The sequence below is a fragment of the Canis aureus genome, chromosome 9 (genome assembly GCF_053574225.1).
Source record: "Canis aureus isolate CA01 chromosome 9, VMU_Caureus_v.1.0, whole genome shotgun sequence".
NCBI classification, from domain to species: Eukaryota; Metazoa; Chordata; class Mammalia; order Carnivora; family Canidae; genus Canis; species Canis aureus.
In genome coordinates, this window is record NC_135619.1 from 38,496,715 (window position 1) to 38,520,428 (window position 23,714).

The 23,714-nt window shown below is 35.8% G+C and overlaps 1 protein-coding gene and 1 long non-coding RNA gene across 7 annotated transcripts in view; one reads left to right on the forward strand and one right to left on the reverse strand.

The window, feature by feature from the left end:
* The window catches only part of LRRC9 (leucine rich repeat containing 9), a 123,600-nt gene that overhangs the window by 69,772 nt on the left and 30,114 nt on the right, over positions 1-23,714 (forward strand). For 4 of the 6 annotated variants that reach the window (XM_077909490.1, XM_077909491.1, XM_077909487.1 and 1 more), the window contains 8 exons: positions 596-730; positions 1,854-2,031; positions 4,376-4,596; positions 6,123-6,245; positions 7,540-7,670; positions 9,937-10,045; positions 15,394-15,533; positions 19,251-19,387. In XM_077909490.1, coding sequence (XP_077765616.1) covers positions 596-730; positions 1,854-2,031; positions 4,376-4,596; positions 6,123-6,245; positions 7,540-7,670; positions 9,937-10,045; positions 15,394-15,533; positions 19,251-19,387 — 1,174 coding nt within the window. Of the gene's footprint in view, positions 1-595; positions 731-1,853; positions 2,032-4,375; positions 4,597-6,122; positions 6,246-7,539; positions 7,671-9,936; positions 10,046-15,393; positions 15,534-18,833; positions 18,958-19,250; positions 19,389-23,714 lie in introns of those variants that run through there. The other 2 variants (XR_013386286.1, XM_077909489.1) reach the window with 2 other exon arrangements.
* Positions 1-23,714, reverse strand: part of LOC144320677 (uncharacterized) — a 33,343-nt gene that overhangs the window by 8,374 nt on the left and 1,255 nt on the right. Inside the window, exon 2 of the long non-coding RNA XR_013386289.1 lies at positions 7,311-7,465. This is a non-coding gene — a long non-coding RNA (uncharacterized LOC144320677). The remainder of the gene's footprint in view (positions 1-7,310; positions 7,466-23,714) is intronic.

Below are 23,714 nucleotides of genomic sequence, written 5' to 3' on the forward strand. Positions count from 1 at the left end.
TGACACATGAATGAACTACAACCACATGCAGCAGCACAGATGAATCTCATGAACACAATGTTGAGCAAAATAGCAACCCATAGAAGAATATTAATTTATTATTCAATGTGCATTAGGTTCCAATATGTATAAGACTAAATGATATATTATGTATGGGCACAAACATAGGTCTATAAAGCAAATGAATGGTAGATATAAAATTGGAGATCATTTGCGTCTTAGGTCATTGGTTGATCATGTGAGATGAGTGATAGCTTCTGAGGGGAAGGAGAGGAAAAGGATTAGGATGGGCACACAGGGAGGAATATTCTAGCTCTGGAACTTGTTCAATGGATAGATTATATGGATATTTGTATTACAGCAATCCTTTTATAGTTCTATAAATATTATTTTCTAATGGTTAAATATCTGCTAAAACAAAAAGTAAAATATATAACATATATCTAGATACTGAAAACATTTAAGGCAAAGAAAATGACACATTTTAAGATTATACATTGGGCCACTCATCTAGGAAACAATACTTTTAACTGTATATAAATGACCCTTCTTTATGCCATTTCCTTTATTCATCATATGTTTTTTATTTTATTAGTTATCTCTCTTACAGCATTCTAGTATTAAAGAGGAAAGACCACGGATACTTAGTATATGGCCTTCTGCCAAAATTCTGACACAGATTTCCAAGTTAGGACCACATTTACATCTGAGTGGAAATTGGTACTTGAAGGTAAAAGCTAATTCTATTAAACCTAATATAAAAACTTAATTCAGTTGATTTTTAGTAAGCTTTGGTCTGTGCATCATAAAGAGGGCACAAAGAGGTAAGGGGCAGAAAACTGGAAAAGTCAAATGAGAGGGATGGCTGGGAGGCTCAATGGTTGAGCGTCTGCTTTCAGCTCAGAGCATGATCCCACGGTCCCTGGATTGAGTTCTAAATCAGGCACCCTGCGAGGAGTCTGCTTCTCCCTCTGGCTATGTCTCTACCTCTCTCTCCATGTCTCTCATGAATAAATAAAATCTTTTTTAAAAATAAATTTAAAAAATAAAATGGACAGAGAGGTCAAGTCATGAGTGGTAATGTCACAGGGACTAGGCATTAATGGTGGTCATCATAAAACTGGAGATTTAAGATAAAGATACACTGTAAGACCAAAAGGTATGTTTTGGTAATACAAAATAAGCAGGCAAGCTTTAAAGCTCAGAACCAGAAATCAAGCCAAAAGTTTGGGCAGCAATGTAAAAGAAATTAAGAATCCTGGCATTGGACTAGGGAAACTGATCAGAATTCAGCCAAGGATAAGGGAAAGGGTTATAGAGCACCACCAGCTTCTTTTTGCTGCACAAAGCAGCCTTATACATTATTTTTATTACCAGATTTTATATATATATTTAGGTGTGATACAGGCCCAGTGACAGCTCTGGCTGACCCCACAGTGAATTTTAGAATTAATGGCCTTATAAATTTGCCCCAGGTTGGGTTGAGATGGCCAGGCCTTTATATCCCTCTATTGTTGGATGTGGGCCAGCCTGGGAAACAGCATGACCTTGGGCAAAACAGCTCTGTGCAGCTGAGGCTGTCCCAAAAGGCACTGACAACCAAAGGCTTTCTGCTAGCAGCACTCTCAGAAGCTGGGACAAGTTTTTCACTTTGGTGTGAATCTGGCACAGCACAGTGTCCATAAAGCCATATAAGTCCTCTTGGAGTTATAATATTATCAAATTTTACTCTATTGTAAGCTTCACTGTGTTTTTAATTCCTTTGATGTCACTAATTATTTCATTAGCCTTTTTGTAGCACTGAGTTTATTGATAAGATTCGGAAGTAATATAAAATGTGAATTATTCTACAGATAACTGCTTTAAATTTAGATGGGCAACATCTCTTTGAAATCACAAACTTAGAAAAATTGGAAAATTTGAAATGGGCGTCATTCAGCAACAATAATCTCACCAAAATGGAAGGTTTAGAATCTTGTGTTAACTTGGAAGAGCTCACTTTGGATGGAAACTGCATCTCAAAGATAGAAGGTATCTGAGAATTTGAAAATCTTAAAGTATGAATGTCTAGTTAACAAGAGCAAACAATGAATAACAGTGAGGACAGAATTTCTGAGTCTGAGGAGGGAGATGTCTAGAGAAGTTCCAAGAAGGTTTGGGGAAGAGCGTTCTACACTCATGCTGGTAGGATCTGGGACCAGTTGCTATACGTAATGAGCCCAGCTAGCAGACTTTTACCTCCTCTAACTTTCCTCTCCTCTCTTCTGTGACAGTGTTTACCACCTATTACCAAACCTAGCGCATTATAAACTAGGCAGTAATTAATATCTATAGAATGTGAAGAATGAATGAATGAAGTGTGCTTTTGAAAAAGATAAAGCAGCCCAGTTCATTTTTCAAAATATGGAATTAAAGTTACATTTGGAAATGTGAAGACTAACAAAAATGAAAACTTTATTCACTAGAGGTTGAAAAGCAAATGTACTATATAACCTTTTATAGGGATCCATATAAAGAAGTATTGTTGAGCAGCTTTACTAATGTTAGGTTTATCTAGGTATAGAATATTTCTGGTTGTGCATTTCGCTAACATGTTTGTTCTTGTCAAGGAGAGAAGGTAAGATCTGGAAAATCATGGCTGGAAGAGAATTTATACTTTACTCATTTTTGAATTGTTGGATTCTTTTCAGCTGTATGTGTGTGTGCTTTTTCATAAAATAGAAAATTTCTATTTCAAAAAATTACATATGCAAAATCAAGTAATAAACATCTTTAAAAAATAGTATGTATAACATTTGTTATACTTTATATTTACTCTTAACAATCTGCTTCTAAAACTTACTTGATCATCAGAATCACTTGGGAAACTTATTGAATATACAGATTCACAAGCCACTCCTTTGTAGATTTCAATTGAGTAAACCTGGGGGTAGCTCAGACATCTGTCTTTAGAACCATCACTAGTCTTCCATTCCTATACAAAAGGTGTTAGTTTTGCTTTGTATGTATAATGAGAACCTGGTTTCCTTTTTATTCTCATCCATAAGCCTACTGAGGGGAAGAATCCTCTAACCTATATTTTTCCTATACCCATTTTTCAGAGATGATATTTTTACCTCACTCAACTTTAACAGGTATTTCTTTTCTTTTCTCCAGACACAGATAGGTTTAATATCCATCTAAGGATTTTTTGCTGTGATGGTTTTATCCTAACTTGCCCTAGATCAGGTTAATTTAGCATTGCATAGTCCCATGATGAAGGCTGCTGTGAAAAGCCAGCATACACAAAATGTATTTGCCAAAACTATAAATGATGTTTTCCAAATGCCATTCCATTTGATTCTATAACCCCGTAGAAGCAGGAGACAGAAAATGAAAGACTCCTAACTCTGGGAAACGAACTAGGGGTGGTAGAAGGGGAGGTGGGTGGGGGGTGGGGGTGACTGGATGACAGGCATTGAGGTGGGCACTTGACGGGATGAGCACTGGGTGTTATTCTATATGTTGGCAAATTGAATACCAATAACAAACAAATTTAAAAAAAAGAAGCAGATTTCAGTCTGTCCTTTTTTTTTTTTAAGTAAGCTAGGTGTGGAGCCCAGCATGGGGCCTGAACTCACAGTCAGGAGATAGAAAACTGAGCTGAGATCAAGAGTCAGATGCCCAACCGATTGAGCCTCCCTGGCTCCCCTTAGTACATTCTTTTTATGGATGAGGAAAACGAAGCACAGAAATTACAACATTTTACATGATATACCTATGATCCCAAATCTAGTAATACTTTGGAACAAACTCTGACTCCCAAAGTTCTCATCTTTCAACTTGCACCATCCTACCTACATATAGTTAAAAAGTGCCTCCAGTACCTAGTATCCATAAGAGCTAGAGGTAGTAAGGGGTGGCATTTTCTAAAGTTCTGTCTTGAAGTACTTTTAAGCATCTAAAGGTAGAATTAGGCCAAATGGTTCTTTTTAATACAAATGATGCCACAATGAGGAATACTTTCCAAAGTGGTGTATCTAGTGCTTTATTTTAAATGTTTTAAAATAGGGGCTGGTGATTTTTTTTTTTAGCTTTGTGTGACTATGATGGTGAAAATCTTAATTATATTATTTGAAGGTTATTTGAAAGCAAAACTCAATATTTCCTACATAATAGCTTCCCTTAACACCTAAGAAGACTGAGTCTACTTAGAAATCCAAAACTGGAATTTAATATATTAGCTGGAATACATTATATCCATCTTAAACAGAAGTTAAAACAATGATAGCTAATACTATAGAGTCTAAAGAGAAAGAGTAAAATGGCCAGCCATTTTTTATTTTAGCTTTTCAGTGCTATCTGAATTTTTTCTTGTATTTACTTATTTTTCTAGGCATTTCCAGACTGACTAAGTTAACCCGCCTCAGCATAAATAATAATCTTCTCACTGGTCTGGAAAAACATACTTTTGATAACATGCTTCATCTTCACTCCCTTTCTCTTGAGAACAACAGAATAACTTCATTGAGTGGTTTACAAAAAGCTCTTACTCTGATTGAATTATACATAAGCAACAACTATATTGCTCTCAATCAGGAGATCTACAATTTAAAGGTGACTATCTGAGGTGGTAAAGTTTTTGTTTTTTAAAATATGTATTGTCTTTTTATATTATGAAAATAATGCATGTTCAATGTGTAAGTTTGGAAGATATAGAAAAATATAAAGAAAGTAAAAATCAAGAATAACAAGGTTTACTAAAATGTATTTGCATTCTATTTATACATACATAAACGTGTATAATGTCCCCGTGGTTGGGGGGGACAAGAATGTCCAATGTCTTTAACATTTCCTGTTCTCAGAGGAATTCTTGATTATCTCTCATGGATTCTTCCTGGTGACCCCAACTCTTTTTGGATGACTTTGCCCAGCTTTGTCCTCTTTAATTCTCCCAACGAAATGTCTAAGTCAAGGCTACTATATAATAGGCTTTCCTGAAAATTTTTTAAGTAATTAATTTATTTATTTATTCATAAGAGACAGAGAGAAAGGCAGAGACATAGGCAGAGGAACAAGCAGGCTCCTCACAGGAAGCCTGATGCAGGACTCTAATCCCAGACCCCAGGATCACAACCTGAGCCAAAGGCATCTAGATGCTCAACCACTGAGACACCCAGTGCCCCATCTGAAAATTTGAATAAAAGGGAAATTTACTATAGCACAGAATAGGAAATCGCTCAAATGCATTGTGTGACTTCACTGTTTCTAAAGTTCAATGGCCGTTCCCTACCACTGGTACTCTCACGATGGCCTCTTTCTGTTTGCTGATACCATATCACTAGGTAGTACTTTACCTCCTACCAAAAACTTATGTCCATTTTCTATCTTTCCTTGTGTTCAGTCTTCTCCCCTCCTACTCCCTCAATATAATTACTTCTTCTAAAGCTGCAGAGGCAACCTAACCAATGATAGCAGCAGGAAAATAAACCATTTTACATCATGATGAGAGTAGTGTTACTCCCACTGGTCTTAACCTCTCCCATCCACCTCTGCTCTGGGCTCTTCCTGCGCAGTGAAGGCACATCGGCATGTCCTGTCTAATAAGAAAGCACATTTTCCCTTAAGATGGACTCTGCTACTTTCTCAAAAGATAGAAGCACATCAGTTTTATCCCTCATCAGAAGGCAGTGTTTCTCATTCCTGTTATATCTATATACAAACATGCATACTATTTAATAGACTATTATCCCATACACAAAACATATGGTTTTAGACTTACCAAAGTTCCTTCCACATCTTTACTACTGATAATACATTTAGCAACAGCATCCTAAAAGAGATTCTTATCATCTAACACATCCCACTGAAATATTATACAAAATCAGAACTTACTGGTCTGCAAGGATAACTCCTGCAATAAAATATATACTTAAAAACACTGAAATCACTATTAAATGATAGAGCAATTCAATTATTAAAATTCAAGGATGATTAGACTCTTATGAGGAAAAAACTTGCTAGAGTAGTAGAAAAAACTTGCTACACGTATGTGTGTGTGTGTGTAGGTAGGTAGAGATAGAAACAGAGATAGATAGAGATATATAGATATATTTTTAAATGTATGTGTTTTTATTACCCAGGGTTTATGCAACCTGGTCATTCTTGACATGCATGGAAACATTATTGTATGGAATCAAGAAAACTACCGGTTGTTTGTAATATTTCATCTTCCAGAACTGAAAGCTTTGGATGGAATCTCTATTGTAAGCTGTTTTGTGACTCATAGCATTTGGTCCAATTCATATTCATATATCCATAGGCCATAATCATTTTCAACATTGCCTTATGACTAATATGATACCAAACTTAGGTTTGAATTAAAGAGGATAGTGGTGTATCATCATCATGCTCAAGTGAGCATCATCTTCCCTTAGCAAGAATAGCACAGTCATATCAGCATACTTCCTCAGAACCAGGAGAAAAACAGAAATCTATGGACATCTCTTTAGCCTCACTCATGTTCACACTGAGTGTGAGCATTCTCATGAAGATGTGTAAACCAGCCCTTCATGCTTTTATCCTCCCACTGTAGACAACCAATGTTTTAATTCCCATTCCAATTCTCTATCAAGCAATTACTCTTGAAGAGATCTTACTGCCCATTGTTGGACATTTGGGGCTTCAAATGTGTTCCTTGGTCTGAAGAAAGAACAGTCAGTTGTCTAAATTGGCATTGATATCTTCTGTCTCAGTTCTTTTATAGCACTCTGAGCACTTGCATTTACCACTGGGTAAGCAAAATCCAGTCCAGATTCAGTTTCCATTTCTGTCAAGACCCTTCTGCAGTCCTTAGGGCTACCAGAATCAGTCTGATTTGCCAGCTATGTTCAAGGCCTTCCCATGAGGGAGATCTGCCACATAGTCATCTGCAGTCTTGGTCTCTTTTGCTGGCAGACAGAACAGTACTTATTGGTATTTTGTGCCTCAGAGGTTGCAAGAGAAAAATGTCTAGATTCAGACCACCTCTGCATTGCTGCAGACCCTCCAGTGTCTATTTCATAAAGCCAGGTGGCCACCCTAAGTGAGCATACGGGGATATCTGCTTGTCAATTCCCATCACCTTTCAAACCTGGAAGGGAGTTCTCATAGGCATCAATGTGTCTTATTGTACTGTACTCCTTAAATTTCCATGGGGCCCTGACTTTTATGGGCATCCCTTTAATAGGCCAGGTTTCCCTTGCTCTCCTGCCTAACCACATGGCCAGGCCAGGAACAGTGGATAAAGACTAAATATATATTTATTATAAATAATATGCCAGGGAGCTCACCACAGTGCCATTCCTCAGGTCCCAAGGTCCCTAGTTGGTCTACCATCTCTGCACCTTTTGGTCTACTTTATGTTTATTTCATATATATAATGTGTAGGAGTTTCGGCGGTATTTAAGACGAGGAATAAGAAGAAATGAGTCCGCTCCATTTTGACCTAAAACCAAAGAATTAATGCCATTTAGTCATCTGTAAGAGAAGACATCACTTTCTAAATGTCCTCATATATAGGAAGCACCAGAGACTGAATGTGCAAAAGATTTATTTGGTGGCAGACTTACTTCTGACATGATTGCAGAACGACAAGGACATTCAAACTTCACCGAAATGCAAGAACTAAATTGGACTTCATCATCCATCAGGTACAATCATTTCATTATATGTTTTTTGATATTATAAATATGTAATTATTGTCATTTTCTAAGGTTTAGAATTTAATATACATCTTATCCAGATATAACCAATAATTCAAAAAATCATCTTCCCTACTTTAAAATCTCATGGTAACTTCACCACTCTTTGAAATGCATTATCACACACTATGATTTAAAATGGCATCATAGGGACCCCTGGGTGGCTCAGCAGTTTAGCACCTGCCTTCAGCCCAGGGCGTGATCCTGGAGTCCTGGGATCGAGTCCCACATCAGGCTCCCTTCATGGGGCCTGTTTCTCCCTCTGCCTGTGTCTTTGCCTCTCTCTCTCTCTCTGTCTCTCATGAATAAGTAAATAAAAATATTAAAAAAAATTTTTTTAAAAAAAAAAAAATTTTTTAATGTCATCATATTCTCAGGGTTGTGAGCTCAAGCCCCATGTTGGCTCCATGCTCAGTGGGGAGTCTGCTTCTCTCCCTCAAAGAGATAAATAAATCTTTAAAAAAATAAATAAGATGTCATCATATTACTCTAACCCAGTGCAGTCTGGCTTCTACTGCCATCATTCCTCTGATGCTATTCTTCTCACTGTCCCCCTGGCAAATCTTTCCTCTCGTCTCTGTTTCTTATTCTGTACTTTTCACAGACAGACATTTTAGCCATATTTTTAATTTATATGATGGCCCTTTAAGTTTAGCCCAAACTTGAGCTCTTTACTTGAATATTCAGTTGCTCTTCAAACAGCATCTAAAAGACAACATCCACCTGATGTTGCCCAAGACAAAAATCTAAGGGTCATTTCTTTCTCCTTTGTCTTCCATTTGTAATTGATCACCACGTTCTTCAGAGTCCATATTGTAAGTATGTCTCATAATTCCCCTCTTCTTTCCACAGTCACTACCACTGGCCTACAGTGGGAAATGAACTATTTTAGAAACTCTCTTGGTGATAGTTTTGGTTTTTTTGTGTTTCATAAACTTCCTCGCAAATCCATTTATTATTCTAAGATGCAAGATTTATCAGATCACTTCCTTCTCAACATTGATCAGTGGCTTTCCACTGTCTACAAAATAAAATGTAAAATTCCTTTAAATGGCATGGAAGACTCTTAATTACCTTTTTTTTTTTTTACTTTTTTTTTTTTTACCAGTCAACTTTTATACCTATTTTTATCTCTTATAATCCTCACCTTTACTGCCCATTACTCTTTATACTCCAGAAGTTCTAAAATATTCAGTTCCTTAATCTCAATCACAAGATGCTATGATTCTTTTTCTGCCTTTGTTTATGCTTGTTCCACTATCTGGAACTCTTCTTCTAATTTGCCTGACAAATCCCTGTAAATTTCCCAAGGCTCATTTTAAAATCTTTCTCCACTGTGAAGTGACTCCTGACTTTCCAGATCAGTTTTTCTTTCCCTAAAATGCCATAACATCTAACTCTAGTATATTCACTTTCCTTTCTTATTTTAATTTTTGGGGATCCCATTTCATGAGGGCAGAGACAGTGCGTTTTCATATTTGTTGTAGCCTTTCCAAACATATAGTCTGTAGTTAGAAAATACTAATAAAAATATATTGAATGAATGCCTTCTTAATGGATAAAAGTATGTCATAATTTTAACTACAGGATTCAGGATTTAGTTAAAGAAGTGGTTAAGGCAGGTAATCTTCTCTATCATGGCTTAAAGAAAGGTGGAACAGTTGTACAGCTATGGACTAGGAATCAAGCATTCTTTTTAATTATGAAAGCATCCTTACAAGATGGAATGCCATAAAAGTTTTTAGGAGATTTCACAAAAAACTCTTTTTCCAAAGACCTCACCTGCTTTCTTTCCCTTTTTCTTTCCCATCCCTAACGTCTTCCTGGTATTTCAGAAATAACGTGTTTCACATATATCCCCTGCAGCTTATAACCTGAAAATCTTATGATTTACTCCATCACTTCACTGCAATTTCATGAACATGTATGTAAGCTTATAAAGAAATTGTAGATGTTTATTTTAAAAGTTTCTTTTGTGATAGTGCTATGTTTATGGATATTTTTAAAGTAATCAAATTCTATGTCACTTTCTTACATATGTGTCCAACAAAAACATATATTTATCCAGTTATTTGACCCATATACTTTACACCAAGGCAATTCTTTTTCATAGCATTTGTCAGAGTTGTTTTTAAAATGTTTTTGGGATTGTACATGAATGATTCTCCTGCATAATTTTTCTATTAAAATTGTGACTATATTTATCTAAATTCAGAACTGTGGATTTGATTCCAGTTGACCAATTTAGAAATGTATGTAATGTGAACCTACAAAACAATAATCTTACGTCATTCAGTGGATTAATCTATCTGCCTAATGTGAAGGTGAGTCATTCATGAATTTTTTTCTTTCAAGGTTTTCAGTGCAAGTTGTAATCTTTATTTTGGATTAAAATTCATTTTAATGTTATTAAAGAAACCCCTAAAGCATTTTTTTGCCAAGAAAGAAAAAGTATTACTTTCCAAAACTATTTCAGTTGACTTCAGTTATATATGATTGTCTTGTAAGCAGTAAATCTTACTCTGCAGTAGAGCTGAGATGGAAGGATTTCCTCCCCTCCTTTTTTGGTATATTTTTTTATTGGAGTTCGATTTGCCAACATACAGTATACCACCCAGTACTCATCCTGTCAAGTGTCCCCCTCAGTGCCTGTCACCCAGTCACCCGATCCCTCTGCCCACCTCCCCTTCCGCTACCCCTTGTTTATTTCCCAGAGTTAGGAGTCTCTCATGTTTTGTCTTCCTCTCTAATATTTCCCCACTCATTTTTTTCTCCTTTCCCTTTTAATCCGTTTCACTATTTCTTATATTCCCTGTATGAATGAGACCATATAATGTTTGTCTTTCTCCAATTGACTTACTTCACTCAGCATAATACCCTCCAGTTCCATCCACATTGAAGCAAATGGTGGGTATTTGTCCTTTCTCATGGCTGAATAATATTCTGTTGTATACATAGACCACAGCTCCTTTATCCATTCATCTGTCGATGGACACCAAGGCTCTTTCCACAGTTTGGCTGTTGTGGACATTGCTGCTATAAACTGGGGTGTAGGTATCCTGCCATTTCAGTGCATCTGTATCTTTGGGGTAAATCAGCAGCAGTGCAATTGCTAGGTCATAGGGTAGCTCTATTTTTAACTCTTTGAGGAACCTCCACACAGTTTTCCAGAGTGGCTGTACCAGTTCACATTCCCACCAACAGTGCAAGAGGGCTCCCCTTTCTCCACATCCTCTCCAAAATTTGTTGTTTCCTGTCTTGGTAATTTTCCCCATTCTCACTGGTGTGAGGTGGTATCTCATTGTGGTTTTGATTTGTATTTCTCTGATGGCCAGTGATGTGGAGCATTTTCTCATGTGCTTGTTGGCCACGTCTATGTCTTCCTTCCTCCATGAAATTTTGTTCTTGTCTTTTTCCCATTTCATGATTGGATTGTTTCTTACTGTTGAGTTTAATAAGTTCCTTATAGATCTTGGATGCTAGCCTTTTATCTGATAGGGCATTTGCAAATATCTTCTTCCATTCTGTAAGTTGTCTTTTAGCTTTGTTGACTGTTTCTTTTGCTGTGCAGAAGCTTTTTATCTTGATTAAGTCCCAATAGTTCATTTTTGCTTTTGTTTCCCTTGCCTTCATAGATGTACCTTACAAGAAGTTGCTGTGGCCAAGTTCAAAAAGGGTTGCCTTTGCTCTCCTCTACAATTTTGATGGATTCCTGTCTCACATTTAGATCTTTCATCCATTTTGAGTTTATCTTTGTGTCTGGTGTAAGAGAATAGTGTAAGACGTGGTCTTCTGCATGTTGCTGTCCAATTTTCCCAGCACCATTTTTTGAAGAGACTGTCCTTTTTCCAATGGATAGTCTTTCCTGCTTTGTCGAGTATTAGTTGACCATAGAGCTGAGGCCCCATTTCTGAGTTCTCTATTCTGTTCCATTGATCTATGTGTCTGTTTTTGTGCCAGTACCACGCTGTCTTGATGACCACAGCTTTGTAGTACAACCTGAAGTCTGGCATTGTGATGCCCCCAGCTCTGGTTTTCTTTTTTAATATTCCCCTGGCTATTCGGGGTCTTTTCTGATTCCACACATCTTAAGATGATTTGTTCCAACTCTCTGAAGAAAGTCCATGGTATTTTGATAGAGATTGCATTGAATGTGTAAATTGCCCTGGGTAGCATAGACATTTTCACAATGTTGATTCTTCCAATCCATGAGCATGGAATATTTTTCCATCTCTTTGTGTCTTCCTCAGTTTCTTTCAGAAGTGTTCTGTAGTTTTTAGGGTATAGATCCTTTACCTCTTTGGTTAGGTTTATTCCTAGGGATCTTATGCTTTTGGGTGCAATTGTACATGGGATTGATTCCTTCATTTCTCTTTCTTCGGTGTCATTGTTAGTGTATAGAAATGCCACTGATTTCTGGACATTGATTTTGTATCCTGCCACACTGCTGAATTGATGTATGAGTTCCAGCAATCTTGGGGTGGAGTCTTTAGGGTTTTTATGTACAGTATCATGTCATCTGCGAATAGTGAGAGTTTGACTTCTTCTTTGCCAATTTGAATGCCTTTTATTTCTTTTTCTTGCCTGATTGATGAGCTAGGACTTCTAGTACTATGTTCAATAGCAGTGGTGAGAGTGGACATCCCTGTCGTGTTCCTGATCTTAGGGGAAAGGCTCCCAGTGTTTCCCCATTGAGAATGATATTTGCTGTGGGCTTTTTGTAGATGGCTTTTAAGATGCTGAGGAATGTTCCCTCTATCCCTACACTCTGAAGAGTTTTGATGAGGAATGGATGCTATATTTTGTCAAATGCTTTCTCTCCATCTATTGAGGGGGATCATGTGATTCTTGTTTTTCTCTTGTTGATATGATCTATCACATTGATTGTTTTACGAGTGTTGAATCAACCCTGCATCCTGGAGATAATCCCACTTTATCATGGTGAATAATCTTCTTAATGTACTATTGGATCCTATGGCTAGTATCTTGTTGAGAATTTTTGCATCTGTGTTCATCAGGGATATTGGTCTATAATTCTCCTTTTTGGTGGGTTCTGTGTCTGGTTTTGGAATTAAGGTGATGCTGGCCTCATAAAACAGGTTTGGAAGTATTCCATCCCTTTCTATCTTTTGGAACAGCTTTAGTAGACTAGGTATGTTTTCTTCTTTAAATGTTTGATAGAATTCCCCTGGGAAGCCATCTGGCCCTGGACTTTTGTGTCTTGGGAGGTTTTTGATGACTGCTTCAATTTCCTCCCTGGTTATTGGCCTGTTCAGGTTTTCTATTTTTTCCTGTTCCAGTTTTGGTAATTTATGGTTTTCTAGGAATGCGTCCATTTCTTCTAGATTGCCTAATCTATTGGCGTATAGCTGCTCATAATATGTTTTGAAAATCTTTTGTATTTACTTGTATTGGTTGTGATCTCTCCTTTTCATTCATGATTTTATTAATTTGAGTCTTTTCTCTTTTCTTTTTTAATAAGACTGGTTTCTGTATATTATTAATTCTTTCAAAGAACCAACTCCTGGTTTTGCTGATCTGTTCTATAGTTCTTCCGGGGTCTATATTTCATTGAGTTCTGCTTGAATCTTTTTATTAGCTCTCTTCTTCTGGTCGGTGTGGGTTTTATTTGCTGTTCCTTCTCCAGTTCCTTTAGGTGTGAAGTTAGCTTGCGTATTTGATTTTTTTTCCAATTTTTTGAGGGATGCTTCTATTGCAATGTATTTCCCTCTAAGGACTGCTTTTGCTGTATCCCAAAGATTTTGAATGGTTGTATCTTCATTCTCATTACTTTCATGAATCTTTTTAATTCTTCTCTAATTTTCTGGTTGACACTTTCATCTTTTAGCAGGATGCTCTTTAACCTCCACATGTTTGAATTTCTTCCAAATTTCTTCTTGTGATTGAGTTCAATTTTCAAAGCATTATGGTCTGAAAATATGCAGGGGACAATCCCAATCTTTTGGTACCTGTTAAGACCTGATTCGTGACCCAGTATGTGGTCTATTCTGGAGAAAGTTCCATGCGCACTTGAGAAGAATGTGTATTCAGTTGCGTTTGGATGTAAAGTTCTGTAAATATCTGAAATTTATCTGGTCCAGTGTATCATTTAAAGGTCTTGTGTCTTTGGTGATCTTGTGGTTAGAAAATCTGTCATTTGCAGAGAGTGCCGTGTTGAAGTCTCCCACTATTAGTGTATTATTATCTAAGTATGTCTTTACTTTGGTTATTAATTGATTGATATACTTGGCAGCTCCCACATTAGGGGCATAAATATTCATGATTGGTAGGTCTTCTTGTTGGATAGACCCTTTGAGTATGATATAGTGTCCCTCTTCATCTCTTACTACAGTCTTTGGGATAAACTTTAATTTATCTGATACGAGGATTGCTACCCCAGATTTCTTTTGAGGACCATTTGAATGGTAAATGGTTCTCCAACCTTTCATTTTCAGGCTGTAAGTATCTTAGGTCTAAAATGAGTCTCTTGTAGACAGCAAATAGATGGGTCTTGCTTTTTCAGTCTTAAACCCTACGTCTTTTGATGGGATTATTTAGCCCATTCACGTTCAGAGTTACTATTGAAAGATATGAATTTAGTGTCATCGTAATACCTATTCAGTCCCTGTTTTTGTGGCTTATTTCTTTGGGCTTCCTCTTTCTTTTACAGAGTCCCCCTTAATATTTCTTGCAGAGCTGGTTTGGTGGTCATGGTCACATATTCTTTCAGTTTCTGTCTATCTTGGAAGCTCTTTATCTCTCCTCCTATTCTGAATGAGAGCCTTGCTGGATAGAGTATTCTTGGCTGCATGTTCTTCTCATTTAGTACCCTGAATATTTCCCTTTTTGGCCTGCCAGGTCTCTGTTGAGAGGTCTGCTGTTAATGTAATATTTCTCCCCATATAAGTTAGGGATCTCTTGTCTCTTGCTGCTTTAAGGATTTTCTCTTTATCTTTGGAATTTGCAAGTTTCACTATTAAATGTTGAGGTGTTGAATGGTTTTTATTGGTTTTATGGGGGGATCTTTCTATCTCCTGGATCTGTATGCCTGTTTCCCTCCCCAAATTAGGGAAGTTCTCAGCTATGATTTGTTCAAATATGCTTTTTGGCCCTCTGTCCCTTTTGGCACTCTCTGGAACCCCAATTATACATAGATTTTTCCTTCTGACGCTATCATTTATTTTGGAAGGGTTCCTCTATAATGAGCAGGTATGGAATGAAATTGGAAGATACTGAAGTTCTTAAAGCAACCTTACTGCCTCCTGTCCTATAGCTTTGGCTAAGCCATCTACAAAGTCCTTTTAAACATAGGGAAATGGTGATCTCTCCAACAAAGAATTATTTCACCTATATCAGGCTTGAAGAAGTCAGGAGTGCTGATTGAGAATGTTGAACAGCTTTCTAGGGTCTCCATTATTTTGTTTAAAATATTGTCATTTCCCAGTAAGTCAGATTGTGAAAAAAAACACATTCAAAGCCACGTCCAGACCATTTGGGATATAAAAATGTATGTCATTTTTAACACTGATATATTATTAAATTATGTTGGATAGTTCACATTTTACCTATACCATCTTAATAGTTTTTAGGATGTTAATAATCTAAAAACAAAAATATATATACAGTAGTTTTCATATTTAAATGTCTGATTAATAAGGTGTTCTTTCTATAGGTCTTGTGCCTCAATTATAATCATATTGAATCCATCATACCCAGAGTAAAACCTCAAACTCACTTGACCAACAGGCAGTTACTCTACCAGAAAGTGCCTTCAAGTGGCTATGGACAACAAGGAACTTCAAAAATAAACAGGTACTATCTTTCTTTCACAATTATAAACAATTTTGGTTGGGAGTTTATAAAGCAGTTAGTCACATTAGTAATAGCAGTAATCTACATTTATCTTACTTTAATACTTATTTAATAGCTACATTCTAATAATAAATATCACAAATAAAAAGATATTCAAAATAGTCCTTTGTCATTGCTTTTTCCCTGCTTCCTGCATTTCATACCTATATTGTAAAAAAAAAAAGAAAAGATATTCTAAGTTTAATGCTTTTTTAATTGAGATACAATTCACAAACCATAACACTCATCCTTTATATACAATTCATCAAGTATTTTAGCATATATATAAAGTTGTGCAACCACTATGACCATCTAATTCCAAAGTGTTTTCATCACCCCATGAAAGTAGCATGGACTTAGGTTTCTTTTAACCTTTGTTTTGTTTGTGTTCCTAAATTATTTATCTGGTCACTTAATGCCCCAGTATCAATGGAAAAGATTCTTTACAAAGAAGATGAGGACTTAACTCCCACCTTCCTACACATTTTTGGTAGAACATGAAGAGATCCACATATCTCCAACACAGAATATTTTCATTCCAGTTATTCCAATGAGGAATTGTGGTTTTACCCACCTTTATTGAAGTATAATTTACATATAATAAAACTCACCAACTTAAGTTTAGTGAATTTTGACAAACGTATTCAGTCAGGGCAGCCCAGTGGCCCGGCAGTTTGACGCCGCCTTCGGCCCAGGGTGTGATCCTGGAGATCCGGAATCAAGTCCCACATCAGGCTCCCTGCATGGAGCCTGCTTCTCCCTCTACCTGTGTCTCTGCCTCTCTCTCTCTCTCTCTCTCTTGAATAAATAAATAAAATCTTTAAAAATATATATATTCAGTCATATAACCATTACTACAATCAATTTTAGTATACATGCTGCCGAAGCGAGCACCCATTACTACAATCAAAGTAAACTATTCCCATCCCCCAAACTCACATCTTTTTGCAATCTCCTCCCCAACACCCTGGATCCTGGAAACAACCACTGATCTGTTTTCTATCACTATAATTTTGCCTTTCTCTAAAATTTCATATGATTGCAATCATTTAGTAAGGAGTCTTTTGTGTCTGGCTTCTTTCACTTAGCATAATTCTTTTGAGATTCATATATGTTGTTGCAAGTGTCAGCCATTCATTTCATTTTACTGCTTAGTAGCATACCATTATAGATTATATGACAAATTGTTTATCCATTTATTGTTGATGGGCATTTGGGTTGTTTCCAATTTGAGGCTAGTTTGATTAAAGCTACTATGAATATTTGATTTGTACATATCCTTTATTTTGGGACTATCCATTGTTTTCAACAGCTTTACTGAAGTATAGTTTACATACCAAATTCACTCATTTTAGGTGTATAATTTTTCCTAAATTCATAGTTGTGCAACTATTACCACAATACACTTTTAGAACATTTCCATCACACCAAAAAAGATCATCATGTCCATTTTTGGTCAGTTCCCTTTCCCAGTTCTAGCTCCAAGAAACTACTAATTCACTTTCCATAAAGTTATGTTTTCTAGACATTTCCTATAAATAGAATCATATATGTTGTCTTTTGTATCTGACTTCTTATATTTAACATAATGTTTCTGAGGTTCATTTATACTATAGCATCTGTTAGTAGTTCATCCCTTTCTATTGCTGAATATGCTGGGTATTGCATTGGATGGATATGCCACGTGCCATTTATCCATTCACCAGTTGATAGACATCTGGATTGCTTCCATTTTGGGGCTAGTAATAATAATAATGCTGCTATAAACAGTTGTGTAAACGTATTTGGAAACACTTATGTTTTCATTTCTTAGTAGAAATCTAGGAGTGAAATTCTGGGTCATATGGTAATTTCATGTTTAACTTTGTAAGAAGCTGCCAAACTATTTTCCAAAGTGGTTACACCAGTTTTCATTAATAAGAACAGTTTATGAGGATTCTAATTTCTCTACATCCCCACCAATATTTGTTATTGTCTTTTTTACTATAGGCTTTCTAAGGATTTGAAGTGGTATTTCATGATTTATAAGCATTTTCTCTAAAGGACTTATCTTTTCTTATATGGTGTCTTTTTTTATTTAAATTCAATTAGCCAACATATAGTACATCATTAGTTTCAGATGCAGTTTTCAGTAGTTCATCAGTTATGTATAACACCCAGTGCTCATCACATCATGTGCCCTTCTTAATTAAATGGTGTCTTTTAAAGGACAATTGACTAAGTCCAATTTATCAACTTTTCCTCTTACCGATTGTGATTTTGGTGCTACCCTAACATCAAAAAGATTTTCTCACATTTTATTCGAACAATTTTATGTTTTTTTCATTTAGGATTAAGATCCATTCTGAGTTAATGTTTGTGTATTTTACAAGGTATAATGTTAGCTCAAATTCTTCTTTTTGTATGTGGCTATCCATTTGTCCAAGCATCCTTTCCCTTTCTGTCATTAAGTTGCCTTGGTATCTTTGTTGAAAATCAATTGACCAGTAAAATTTATTCCTGGATTCTTTTCCTTTTTAAGATTTTTTTAAAAAATATTTATTTATTTATTCATGATAGAGACACAGAGAGAGAGAGAGAGAGGCAGAGACACAGGAGGAGGGAGAAGCAGGCTCCATGCTGGGAGTCCGACGCGGGACTTGATCCCGGGACCCCAGGATCACACCCTGGGCCAAAGGCAGGCGCTAAACTGCTGAGCCACCCAGGGATTCCCTTATTCCTGGATTCTTAATCATATTCCATTGATCTGTCTGTCCTTTTGCCAGTACCAGACTGGTTTGATTACCGCAGCTTAAAAGTTTTGAAATCAGAGATTATACACCCTCCAACTTTTTTTCTTTTTAAAAATTGTTTTGAATATTCTGAGTTCTTTACATTTCCTTATAAATAAGGACATTTTTTGAATGGAGGGGAGGATCCTGCTAGACTTTTGATGGAGATTGCATTGAATCAATTGATCAATTTGGGGAGAACTGCTGTTTTAGTAATAGTGAGTCTTCTAATCAGAACATGAAATATTTCTCCATTTACATAATCTTTAATTTATCCCAGCAATGTTTTGTATTTTCTGTGTATACATTTTATACAACTGTTGTTAAATTTTTTCTGAAGCATTTTGTTCTTTTTTAAAATATTATGAGTAGAATTCTTAATGTCATTCTCAGTTTATTGATAATATGGAGATATTCAATTAATTTTTGTATATTAATCATGCTGAACTCATTTATTAGTGCAATAATAGTTTTTTGGTGGCTTCTTTAGGATATTTTAAATACAAAATCATGTATCTGAGAATAAAGACAGTTTTACTTATTCTTTTCCAATCTGGATGCATCTTTTTCCCGTTTTTTTGATTGATTGTGCTGGCACTTGGTTTTCATTTCAAGTAAGTCTTTAAGTCTTTCTGTACTTTGTTCTTTACCATACAAAAATATTTTTTTAAGAATAAAAAGTGCATAATGCACTGTTATATGTTGGCAAACTGAATTTAAATTTAAAAAAGAATAAAAAATGATTATTATATGAAATACAAAGAGATAAGATTATCATTTAATTCTGATTTACTACTAAATTAATATTTTTAAACTTCAACTTATAGTAAGTACATATCAGTTTTTTTTTCTGATACAACTCATTTGAAATTAAATTTATGGGCTCAAACTTATGCTTGTGTTTCAGAGATATAATGAGTAGTGAAAATTTGCCTCCAATAATGCACAGTTTAGAAGTACTTCATTTGGGCTACAATGGAATTTGTAATTTAATTCAGCTACAGCTTAATAGGCTAAGAAATTTAAAATTCCTCTTTCTACAGGGTGAGTAGCAACACTGTCAATGTGTGAGTCTTTATTAATAAATTGATTTGAAAATATTGTTTTAATAAGCAAAATTAGCATCAACATTTACTTAAAACAGATTGATAAAAATGTTTTAGTAATCACAAATTGGTTTTTCTTGGGTTATTTACATAAATAATGTAAATGCAATATTCTAGGGCTAGAGAATATTGTGTTTCTAGCCCTAGAAAATGCAATTTTACTGGGCTTGCAAAGTTTCAATCATACCATATGATATAATATGGTATTATATCATAATTTACTTTTACCTCACGTTCAACTAAAAAACCAATAGAAGTAACATACAGAAACATAAGAAATATGTTTCTTATGAAGAAATATACAGAAACACTATATTATTGTCATTACATATAGTTGAGATCCTTATTCTAAACTAGTTTAAGATCTGCCTCTGGAGACATACTGAAAGAAAGATGAATCAGTTCTTTTTTTTTTTTTTTAATGATGAATTAGTTCTGAGTAACTATGTGTTACTAATTTAAGTGCAGTAGAAGTTTATTTTTTTAAGATTTTATTTATTTATTCATGAGAAACACACACACACACACACACACACATACACAGAGGCAGAGACATAGGCAGAGGGAGAAACAGGCTCCAGGCAGGGAGCATGATGCGGGACCCGATCCCGGGACTCCAGGATCACACCCAGAGCCGAAGGCAGACGTTCAACCACTGAGCCACCCAGGCGTCCCTAAGTGCTGTAGAAGTTTAGAGTTTTCTCTAAATTGAAACATATATGGGACTTTTTGAATGATTGATAGAATTTATATTGGGGTTAAGTATGGCCAAGAGTTTTGCAAGTGGTGGGGAGGAAAAAAGTCACAAGAGCACAGTTGTGTTGTCTGTGGGCCAGCATTTGAAAAGGGACCAACCTGATAAAAACAAAGAGTATGCAGTTCTCTGAGAGAGTTCTAAAGCCTCTAAACATGACCAATTTGATATAGAATGCTCATTTTGCAGTTGAAAATGGGTAGGAGTTATAAACCTTTAGAAAAGTGGAATGAGGAAGAAACAGTTTGGAACATTAGTCTAACATTATTTAATGACATAGAAGAAAGGTTGGAAGACCCATCATTGAGACATGTGGGGAGATACTTGTGTAGTTGATCTGCATATGGTAACTTTTTTCTGAAAGACAGGCTTTTCTAGACCATATTTAAAAAATTTTAATGCACCTTTTTGCCTATCAAAGGTCCTGTGAATTGCATCAAAAACACAGAGACTTAGCCTTAAAAGAATAAGAAAATGAGCACAGATGACAGATCTTTTAAAAGATACAGTAACATATGAGAAAAGCAGACAACTTAACCCTGGAAAGTCTGTTTAAATCTAATAATGTAAAAAGGGAATGTGTTCTTTTGCCATGTCTAGCATGGCAAATCAGATTGGAGCAGCCTTATACAGAGACTGAGGCAATTGACTCTGACAATTATGGTTATCATTTATTGAGTCATTAGGCAAGGTATTTGTCTACATAGATTATCTCATTCGATCTTCACAGTAATTCAACATGGTAAATAATTTTATATGCATCTTACAAAAAAAGAAGAAGTTAAATCTCAGTAGGGTTAAGTAATTTGCCAACATTTGCACCAGTGAATGGTGTGTTGCAGAGTCAAACACAGCTCTGTCTGACTCCAAAGCACATGCATCTTCTATTCAACACAAAGGACATAATAAAGGTCTGGGCTAAAGTAGTGTCAGTGGAAAGGAGGAGTAAATGGTAATTCAAAAATGCATTTTAAAAGAAAGAAATAGTAGGACTTAGTGACTAATTAGATATATAAGGAGAGGAAAAATAGTTCAAGATGTTTTCATTATTTCATTAGGAGATTGGGCAATAGGAGATACTAAAGCTAGGTAAAGTCACTGGGAAATGTTGCTAATTTGCAATAGGGAACAATCAGTTTGTGTTGTGATAATTTTGAGATGTAAAAATGGAAACTTTTTAAAGCAGTAGTACTGGACCACAGGTTAGGACTAGAAATGTGGGATCCCTGCATGGCGCAGCAGTTTGGCGCCTGCCTTTGGCCCAGGGCGCGATCCTGGAGACCCGGAATCAAATCCCACATTGGGCTCCCGGTGCATGGAGCCTGCCTCTCTCTCTGCCTATGTCTCTGCCTCTCTCTCTCTCTCTCTCTGTCTCTGTGACTATCATAAATAAATAAAAAATTTTAAAAAAAGGACTAGAAATGCGTATTTTGGAATTATACCAAAGGAGGTGACAGGTGAAGTATATGTGCTTACTTAGGAAAAAAGCATAGAGAAAGAATGAAAGGCCAAAAGAGGTGTGGAGACAAACCCCCATACACACATCCCACTATGCCCCCGACCCAGCATTAAGAAGGCTGGTGAAAAAAGAAATAGCAAAGCAGTCATACAAGAAATTTTGAAAGAAAACCAAGAAATGCAGACTCTAAATGTCAGAAAAAGAAAGGATAAATGGCCTCAAAGTCAAATGATGGGAAGAATGAGACCTTTGAAAAAAAAGTGTTGGATTTTTTTTTTTAAAGAAAACTGGATTCAACAAAAAGAAGACCACTGGTAAGTGTTAGAGAATCCAATTTGGAAATGTGGGAAGAGTAAAACTCAAAAACAGTGTAGAGGGAAGTGGTTGCATAGATAGTACAGGCAACAGATAGAGGTTGTATACTCAAGAAGCTTCTCCCTAAAAAGAAGGTAAGAATTCAGAAGGTAGCTAGTGAGGTTCAGAACACATTTGGAGGTTTATAAAGAGGTAAGTTAGGTTAATAACTAAACAGAAGAGAGAATTCTAAGATCGATCTAAAGGGGCAAGAGGGGAAAAAGCTGTAGGAGAGTACACAAACATAAGCAGTGATTAGATGAGGCCATGCCAGGGTCCATGAGAGAGCTTATGAACCTACAGTTCACCTGTTGTGTTAAATTTGCAAGAATATGAGGAAGGTGGAATCTTTAGGGAAGGGCAGAGTGAGGCTGTAGGGAAGCAAGTTAGACTCTTAAGGATTAGAGGTCAAATTTATCTAAAATTTAACTATTTAGTTAAGTAAGTGGGAATTTTTCAAACAATGGTAAATGCTCCTAGTAAAAGAAATGTAAGATCCCTGAAATCACATTCTGTATAGTTGTTTTTGGAATTTCCTTTCTTAAATATGTTTAATGAGCATTCTAAAATGAGTAGTGGCCAAAAATATGCTATGGTAGACATTATTTAGAACTTGAAACTATTCTGTATAATTTTTATACCACTGGCTTTAAAATATTAAAAGTGATAGTCTAAATACATAATCTTATAAAATTAATATATTAACACAACTGAGACACTTTCTCTCAATCTGACTTGAATAAACTTTTTTCATTTATAAGCAAGGCACTGGTAAAGTTTCAAAGTCTGTGATTTAGTTATGCGAGCAATTTTATTGAAGGTTGTGATTTATAAACTTCTTTATAAGAATGGTACAAAATAAATTTACCATAGTTCACCAATTCTGAGACACTTATTCCTTTAACATATCTGAAATCTGGCTATGTTATTAATTGATAGCATGTCATAGTTTACCTAACCAATTTTTTTCTTTCTTAGTATACATAAATACTGACATATCTTAACAATTTTTGTAGCCTTAAATTTGATAAAATATGTTACATTTCAAGGAGACGAATTCCAAGATCACAGGATCACACATTCAGTGATGTATTAGTTTGCTAGAGCTGCCATAACAAAGTACCACAAGCTGGATGGCTCAAACAACATATTTATTTCCTCACAGATCTAGACTAGAAGGCCAAGATCAAGATGTCAGCAGGATTGGTTCTGAGGCCATCTTTTTTTGGTTTATTAGATGACCTCTGTGTCTTCAGATGGTCTTCCCTCTATGGGTATCTTTGTCCGAATATTTTCTTACAAAAATACCAGTCATACTGGATTAGAGCTCACCTCAATGAACTCATTTAACCATAGTTACCTCTTTAAAGACCCTATTCCCAAATGCAGTCACATTCTGAGATACTAGGAGGTAAGACATCAATATATGAATTTGGTAGGCGCCCATAACAAACGAGGAGGATGAGTAGTGAATGAAAATGATATATAGTATGGTATAATAGAAGCAACACTGAGCTTAAAATGTAAAGATCTAGGTTAGGCCTGCTGTCTAGGTTAGGCCACTTTTATGTCTATGTCCAAGTTACCTAATTCTTGACCCTCATTTTTCTGATTCTTAAAAAATGATATTTTCCCTGTCCTATCTTGAGAGTTTAGTAGAAAACACGTATAAAGGCATTTTGTCGGGATCACTGGGTG